Source organism: Bactrocera oleae, chromosome 3, assembly GCF_042242935.1.
Source record: "Bactrocera oleae isolate idBacOlea1 chromosome 3, idBacOlea1, whole genome shotgun sequence".
In the NCBI taxonomy this organism is placed as follows: Eukaryota; Metazoa; Arthropoda; class Insecta; order Diptera; family Tephritidae; genus Bactrocera; species Bactrocera oleae.
This window is the reverse complement of record NC_091537.1, coordinates 76,397,922-76,407,734: the sequence shown is the minus strand read 5'-3', so window position 1 is coordinate 76,407,734 and position 9,813 is coordinate 76,397,922. Positions and strand designations below refer to the sequence as shown.

General features: G+C 35.2%; 1 protein-coding gene across 1 annotated transcript; it reads left to right on the top strand.

Moving 5' to 3' along the window:
- The first annotated feature begins 6,125 nt into the window (after positions 1 to 6,125).
- Positions 6,126 to 9,798, top strand: LOC106625763 (mucin-2). The gene is made up of 2 exons (XM_036376504.2): positions 6,126 to 6,285; positions 6,367 to 9,798. Exons 1-2 carry the CDS (start codon positions 6,270 to 6,272, stop codon positions 9,657 to 9,659), a joined length of 3,309 nt encoding a protein of 1,102 aa, XP_036232397.2. The 5' UTR covers positions 6,126 to 6,269; the 3' UTR covers positions 9,660 to 9,798.
- Positions 9,799 to 9,813: the final 15 nt, after the last annotated feature.

Sequence of the window (9,813 nt, the reverse complement as noted above, 5' to 3'; positions counted from 1 at the left end):
GAGTTTGCTTTCCCAAATGCGAATATAATGGGTGAAAATTGAAAATTACATATTGACGGGGGTTCGGATATATGTAATAAGGTTATAATTTTGAAAAAAATTATTTCTCATAATGTACAAACATTTTTTTCGACTACATCACTCTCTAATAGCAGATAACAATGTTGCATTTCTTATGAAACATTTTGGTTGGATCTAACAATTTGTAGTGCGCAGTATGTGAGATATGAGTTGAAGTAATTGCTTTTTAATAATTGAATTACATTAATAGATGGTTCAAAATTAAGAATATAAAACAATCATGTTTATTAAACTCCGAAATATTCGATTTAAAAATTGTTAATTACTTTTTCATACTCTTACAATATGTTGCACAGAGTAATACACGTTTTTCTTAACGATAACAGAGACAGATATTTTGACATATTTATATACCCATATATCTATTTCGATTAGTTTTAGGTGTTACAAAAAACTGTTCAACCTTGTTAGTACACATGTGCCTTGACACTATAGGAAGGTTTGCATTGCAGATGGACGGGATCGCACTATTGCCACTGTCACGTCCACAAAAAGCCGTTAGTCGAACCGCTATTTATGAAGGGCTGTGATCATATGTAGACCTTAGTGCTTATGGCTGACTTTTTACAGAAAATATAAGAAATGTTTTTTTGTCAAAAATGACATCCGGTCAATGCTTCTCCTATTCCCCATATACCGAACGTAAAGATTTTCAAATTTTTAATTGACTTTATACCGTATATATTAGTTAATCTGTGAGATATTTTAGTCGTAGTAACAAAATTAAATTAAATCGGGTCCACACTATCCTTAGACCCATATACCTAATATCTGGATTTCAAACTTCCAGTTGGCTTTATACCGTATATATCGGCCAATATGTAAGACATTGTATATACTATTGTTTAATGCCGAAATTGTGTGAAATCGGAATCGGAATACCAGCTGCCATATACTACATATGTATGTATAATGTTATCAAGAGTTATCTTCATAAAATGCCATGTGTTCCCAAATATAATACAATTGAGTAATGTCAAAAGTTAAGGCAATATATCCGATATAGTAATTTTCGACTTTCTAGGTGCCTTTAAACCGATATAGTGTTTTCCGACTTGGCTTTAAAAAGTTTATTTGGTAAAAAAGTTTGATAATTTAAGGAAATGAAATGAATGACATATTTCTTAAACATAATGTAGTTTAGCGTGGAATATGAATGAAATCGGTCTAGACCATAGTCTGAACCCCAAACAAATATAGGTATCAGCCCCTCCAGTTACTTTTACCCTATACGAGTATACACAATATGTTCAAGTGCATATCTTACATATGTCAATGAAAGATGTGTCAATTGAATTAAGCGAGAATATTTTCACTAGGTTAAGTTTAGTCGTAGAATACATTCTAATCGATGGATCTCACTTGAACAGATGTCCCAGCCACTGCGCTGGATTTTGTGTGAATTACATTTCATTACTACGTACATTACATCCATACAAGTTGAATAGAAAAGAACGAACATTTATTTTATACATTTAAGAATTTAAAATCCAATTTAACAGCACCAAAATTATTGTGGCGAGCTCTGCGCTCATTGTAAATAAAAAAGCATTGCACATAAGATAATCCTTCGGAATGTGCTCGCTAAGTGGAAAATTAAAGGAACATGTATATAGATATATAGTGCATACATATACATGAAAATGCACTGAATAAATTAATTGGTTACGGGTTATGGATGCGTACAATAACCAATCGAACAATTGAAAAATACCAAAGTGCAACACATGAAACAATTACAAATTTAAACATCTTTCATTAATTGTGCAGAAAGTTTACAGTGTATTTAAAATTAATTTTCTATTTCAAAATGATCTCAAAGAAAACTTTACTTTGTAATGTTAAAGAACCGATAATTTGAATATATATACATGATCATAATTTCCTAAATTCATTCCAAAATATTTCACTTATTAGTACCTAATGTATATGTATAAATTTTCGGGAAATTCTAAACGGCAAAATTAATAAATCCGAGTTTATTCGAGCTGGTTTCTTCAAATTGCGCTCATAAACTGAATAAGTAATAAAAATCTGTTAGTAAGTGTAGTTTTTTAGGATGCTGAAATAGAAGTGTCGAAGCGTGTCTTATTTAGATAGATTAAGCCCGTGAGTGAAAACTCATAATGAAGTCTTATTGAAGAATGAAACCTGTAACAAACGTACATGTCATTTTGCTTAAATTTTATACAATGAACATGACACAATCTACTTTGGGAAAGTTTTCATATATCATAAATTGCTTAATCGAATTTTGTACAAAATTTGGTGTGTGATATTTTCAGCGAAGCCTTAACGTCTACTGGTAATATCATACCACTTTGAAGGTTTTCAGCTTATTTGATTTTTCAATATACTTGTATATCGGAAGCATGTAATATATTGAAATTGCACAAATGCTGCTTTTTATATATTATATAAAGATAATCGATTGCGCCGTTGCCACCGTTTTAAAGACTGCTCGATTTATTTGAGGGAATGCAAAATTATTTAGAGAAAATTTAGAGGAATGCATGTTGGTCTCTCATACAAATCGAATATAAAGAAATAGTTTGCCTGTTAATAATTGACATGTTATCGTTTTGCAGCTACTTATGGTACATTGTATGTACGTACATTTGTTAACAGCTACACCATGTAAATATGTGTATCTAGAGGATACATTACTACTGTTACTAAATATACGGTAAGTGCTCTTTACATATGTTATGTATGTCAGAATAAGATTTGGCTTCCAAGGCAATGAGATTTTTTTTCGCAACCGCCCCTGAAGTTTCAGTTTTTGTTCTGAAAAAAAGATCAAACGTAGCAAGCTCTTTATTTTCAATTTAAACTCTGTCAAAACCATATTACTTTTTACTTATTCTAATACAAATCTATTCGCTCTACAAAAAAGATCTTAATCATTTTTTTTATATATGCTCATACGACATGGAATTGTATGAATGATCAGTTACTGAATTACTGGGCCGCAAGTTTAATGCAAAAATTTAACTGCATACAACTTTTAAAGAATTGGTTTAATGCAAAAAATCATTAAAACCTTTTTTTAGAACGAAAATTCTTGTACTAGAGTCTAGTTTTCATGGACTTAGTTTATAAAATGACAGTGATATAACAGTTACTAATAAATTAAGGAATTGTATACATTGGGCAGAAAAAGTGTGCGTACAAGGTACCAAAAAAAATAAATTTTGGAAAAATTACTTTATATACTTTTTATAAAAACTAATTTATTTGACAGTAACATATAAACAAAACAAAACATACGGACGAATAGAAAATCCATTACAAAAAGTCTGCGTACAAGGTACATAAATCGAATAATCCTACGAATTCTTCTTAAAATTCAATAGGTTTTTTTCGAAGGTATGTGAGCTCATTCCTCGTGCAGCACATTCTTTCGCATATCTTTTGAGGAATTTGTGTATTGTCGGGTTTTACGTACCAGTGTTTGGTGCTGTTTAGGAACGCTGTAGATTAATTAAAGCTCAACTATGTCTGCTGTATGCTTCGGATCGTTATCCTGTAGAAAATAGGAGTAAATTCCAAGACTAAATTCTACCGCTCTTTGCTGTAAACTTATTTTTAAAATATTAAGTACGAGTATGCATATTTAACCATGGTGGACCCTATAAATTCCGTTTGGCCCACATAGTTATGCACCCCCATATCATTGCTTCTTCACAGTATTCATCAAGATTTCCTTATCGAGTGCCGTGCCGTTTTTTGCCATAAAATCTTACGCTCCTTGATTTCAAAGAAGCAAAACATGCTCCCATAACTTTCTGCCAAAACTCCCGGGGCTTATTTAAGTGTTCTTTCGAGTTTATTATGCATTATGCACTCACCTATTACTAGCGATATGAATGAGTTATTGTGTGCGGCTTGACCATAGTACCCTGTTTTTTTTTTATAATTTGCGTATGCTTGTGGGCTAAAAAGTAAAAAAAAAGGGCGTGACCCCGCCCGCTAAGACGTTATCGTACATATCTTCTAAGCCATTAAAGCTGTTATAACCAACTTCGCGCGGGACAAATCTGTTAAGCACTCCTACCTCCTGGGTGAATTAGGATGATAACCCCGCCCACTGCCCATATAATGGTTATGTTTAAAACTATGTTTAAAAATACTGAAAAACTACTGGGCTTTATAGGAACCGCTGTCAAAATTGACTATATCTCGAGACCTGCGCGACCGATTCCAACCAAATTTGGTAAGTAGTATTATACTGACATTCGTTTATACTTCTAATGTAACCCAATTTTAAATTCCATATGATTCTTTCACATTTCAGTATACAAATTACCAATTAATATAACGAGATAAAACTTTCCACGAATTCTGCCTTTAAAGTGTGCCAGCTTATGACTAAAAATTATGGAAATCGAAAACTTTTCAAGTCCCCAGGTACCGAATATATAGACTCCAGTTCCTATTGCGAACTTGTTACCGAAAATATCAATCACTTTGTGACATATGTTATATAAACTCAGAGAAAATCCTTATCTGATAATAATACGCCCGTGTGCCAGATATGGGTTGAATCGGATCAATAATCCCTTAGTCCCCGTATACCCAATAGCATAATTTTCGAACTTCCGGCTGACGTTATACCGCAAATATCGGTCGGTATGTGAGTTATCTTAATGAAACTAAGATAGAGTAATTTTCTAGTAACGGTGCATCTCTATGCCTAAACCGATAAAATCGGGTGAAAACTAGCACTAGCTCCCATATAACTAATATCATAATTTTCAAACATCCCGTTGTCTTTAATTCTTGCATATTGGTGAAGGTATGTGAAATACCTTAATGAAACTCAGAGAGCATCTTTTTCTAATAATAATATGTGGTGATGCCAACAATAGATAAAATCGGCATAGTGCTACCCCTATCTCTCATATACCTAATATAAGATTTTCAAACTTCCGGCTGGCTTTATATCGTAGATGTATTTGGGTCAATATGTAAGATATCTTAGCAAAATTAATTGCACATTTAATATTGGACATACTATAGTTTAATGTTGAAAATATGTGATATTGGACTTATCCGGTTACACTCGAACTTAGCTCTTCCGTACTTGTTTGATATTTATTCATCAAAATTTTATACAACATTATTCGAATGTCAAACCTTAATGCACTATTTGTTTTAATAAAGAAATTTTAATAAGTTGGCCACAAAAAATTTACAAAAACATGAGTGTCTACAATTATCACACCTTATATTAAATCTTCAAAAGGCGTAGACCTGCTTATTTTTGTGCTACACCTATAACATTATAAATCAATAAAAATACGAAGTGACAATCTTATTTCCAAGAGAAATCTTTCATAAATTCGTTGATACCTCCTCATCCAAAAATATTTTCAACTTAAAACTTTCCTCACCTCTATTCATAGCATTTCTTTGTTTTATAATTCTCTTTGCCTTACAAAAGTAATTTTCAAACAGGTGATTACCTTGGAGTGTATTTAATAACATTTATTCAAATCGGGTCAGCTTTTACAATGCTGATGCTCTGTATAGGAGAGCTTGTTTGAGTTTTCTTGGCGCTCTATATCTCGAACCTGCAATCTGCAATCTACCGAAACATTTAAAGGGTTACACTGCCGAAGCGCCTTAGTTTTTGTAAAAATAATTCCGATTTTAAGAGAGAAAAAGGAAATTTTAAGCTAACCGATGAGCATCAATAGAAAAATCATAAAAAAATATGTTTGTTTGCATTTCACCGCTTATCAGCATAAGTATCAGCACTGTTGCCGATCTAACAAAATTTCTCAATGATTTGTACCGATCACACACATACACACAAATATGTAAATATAAAAATACTTTGTTATAGATAATAATTGGAAGTTCGAAGAAGTGTACAACGAGTAAATAATTTGATACACATATATATGTAGTTATTAGCATCATTTAAAAAGCGTGTAAGTGCAAACATTTCCTAAAGTGAAATTTCAAATTACTCTAAAATGTGAACACATGTATCAGTATGTATACATATGGTATATGTTCTATTAAAACATGCACTTCATATTCGTATAAAATGGTGAAAATTTCACCAGTGTTTGCACAGTGCTAAGGCTAGCTCGATCTCAAACACTATAAATATAAGTGGCAGCTGCAGTTGGTCGCACTAATTCCGTAGCCTTTTTTATTGTGAATTTCATTTCAATATGGTGAAAATTTTTGGTAAGTAGATGTCAGAGGCAAATGTATAAACATTTTAGAAATATTCATAATACATTTTCCATTTCGGTTTGGTGAGAATAGAATTCTTGAGTGTGCTTGTAGCCATATTGGCTATAACCAATGCTGCATCAGTGAATCTAACAGCATGTGAGACCACAACAGTGCCTCCATGCTCAACGACTGTTGCCCAAACAACTCCGTGTATAACAACAACAACGATACCTCCAACAACTACAACTCCTCCAAGTACAACAACAGCCACTACTCCAAGGACAACCACCATCACAACTACTACTACTCCAACAATAACAACAAGTACTCCAAGCATAATCTCAACAACAACAACAACGTGCGCAACAACTACCACTACTCCAACGACAACAACAACTACTAATCCAATCACATCAACAACAACCACTACTCCAAGGACAACCACCACAACAACCACTACTACTCCAACGACAACAACAACTACTTCAAGGACTATAATTACCACTACTCCAACGACAATAACAACTACAACTACTCCAAGCCCAACGACAACCAATAATCTGCGCACAACCACCACAACAACAACGTGCACAACAACTACCACTACTCCAACGACAACTGCAATTATAATTACTCCAAGCACAACAATAACCACTACACTCTGGACAACAACTACAACTACTCCAATCACAACAACAACAACTACAGCTACTCCAACGACAACAACAACTACAATTATAATTACTCAAAGCACAACAATAACCACTACACCCAGGACAACAACTACAACTACTCCAATCACAACAACAACCACGACTCCAACGACAACAACAACTACAGCTACTCCAAGCACAACAACAACTACGACGTGCACAAAAACTACCACTACTCCAACGACAACAACAACTGCAATTATAATTACTCCAAGCACAACACTAACCACTACACCCAGGACAACAACTACAACTACTCCAATCACAACAACAACTACAGCTACTCCAAGCACAACAACAACTACGACGTGCACAATAACTACCACTAGTCCAACGGCAACAACAACTGCAATTATAATTACTCCAAGTACAACAACAACCACTAGTCCAACGACAACAACAACTGCAATTATAATTACTCCAAGCACAACAATAACCACTACACCCAGGTCAACTATTACTCCAATCACAACAACAACTACAGCTACTCCAAGCACAACAACAACTACGACGTGCACAAAAACTACCACTACTCCAACGACAACAACAACTGCAATTATAATTACTCCAAGCACGACAACAACCACTACACTCTGGACAACAACTACAACTACTCCAATCACAACAACAACCACGACAACAACAACTACAGCTACTCCAACGACAACAACAACTACAATTATAATTCCTCAAAGCACAACAATAACCACTACACCCAGGACAACAACTACAACTACTCCAATCACAACAACAACCACGACTCCAACGACAACAACAACTACAGCTATTTCAAGCACAACAACAACTACGACGTGCACAAAAACTACCACTAGTCCAACGACAACAACAACTGCAATTATAATTACTCCAAGCACAACAATAACCACTACACCCAGGACAACTATTACTCCAATCACAACAACAACTACAGCTACTCCAAGCACAACAACAACTACGACGTGCACAAAAACTACCACTACTCCAACGACAACAACAACTGCAATTATAATTACTCCAAGCACGACAACAACCACTACACTCTGGACAACAACTACAACTACTCCAATCACAACAACAACAACTACAGCTACTCCAACGACAACAACAACTACAATTATAATTACTCAAAGCACAACAATAACCACTACACCCAGGACAACAACTACAACTACTCCAATCACAACAACAACCACGACTCCAACGACAACAACAACTACAGCTACTCCAAGCACAACAACAACTACGACGTGCACAAAAACTACCACTACTCCAACGACAACAACAACTGCAATTATAATTACTCCAAGCACAACACTAACCACTACACCCAGGACAACAACTACAACTACTCCAATCACAACAACAACTACAGCTACTCCAAGCACAACAACAACTACGACGTGCACAATAACTACCACTAGTCCAACGGCAACAACAACTGCAATTATAATTACTCCAAGTACAACAACAACCACTAGTCCAACGACAACAACAACTGCAATTATAATTACTCCAAGCACAACAATAACCACTACACCCAGGTCAACTATTACTCCAATCACAACAACAACTACAGCTACTCCAAGCACAACAACAACTACGACGTGCACAAAAACTACCACTACTCCAACGACAACAACAACTGCAATTATAATTAGTCCAAGCACAACAACAACCACTACACCCAGGACAACAACTTTAACTACTCCAATCACAACAACAACCACGACTCGTACGACTCCAACGACTACAACAACTACAGCTACTCCAAGCCCAACAACAACTACGACGTGCACAAAAACTACCACTACTCCAACGACAACAACAACTGCAATTATAATTACTCTAAGCACAACAACAACCACTACTCCAACGACAACAACAACTGCAATTATAATTACTCCAAGCACAACAATAACCACTACATCCAGGACAACAACTACTACTACTCCAATCTTAATACCAACCACTACTCCAACGACAACAACAACTACAGCTGCTCCAAGCACAACAACAACTACGACGTGCACAAAAACTACCACCACTCCAACGACAACAACAACTGCAATTATAATTACTCCAAGCACAACAACAACCATTACACCCAGGACAACAACTACTACTACTCCAATCATAACAACAACCACTACTCCAACAACAATAACAACTTTAACTACTCTAAGCCCAACAACAACTACTACTCCACGGACAACCACTACAACAACTACACCGTGCACAAAAGCTATCACTACTCCAACGACAACAACAACCACTACACCCAGGACAACAACTACTACTATTCCCAGTACAACAACAGCCACTACTCCAAGGACAACCACCACAACAACTACTATATGCACGAGAACGCTCACAACAACAACCACTACTCCACTTACAACAACTACTTCGCTGTGTATAACAACCCTAGCACCAACACCATGCCCAAACTCAGTCTCCCCACAGGGTATGACGTCGAACATGGATAACTATTTGGAGAACATTTGTTTAGATAAAAGGAACGGCTTTTTGTTACCTTCGTTGAGAAATTGCAACGATTACTACGTTTGTCGCAATGGCGTTGCCGTCGAACTCAGCTGTGCTAAACTTCATTTCAATCCATTGAAGGGAGTCTGTGATCGACCTGAATATGCTGGTTGTCTCCTTGCCTAAAAGGTGATTTTCAAATACAATAATAAATGAAATGGATATTTGCGATTAAAAAAAGGCTCAAGATACACACATATGTTGCTCTAAATAAATGTAAAAATGTGTTGACCAAAATAAATGATTTCACTACTATTACCATATACTTGTATATTGTACA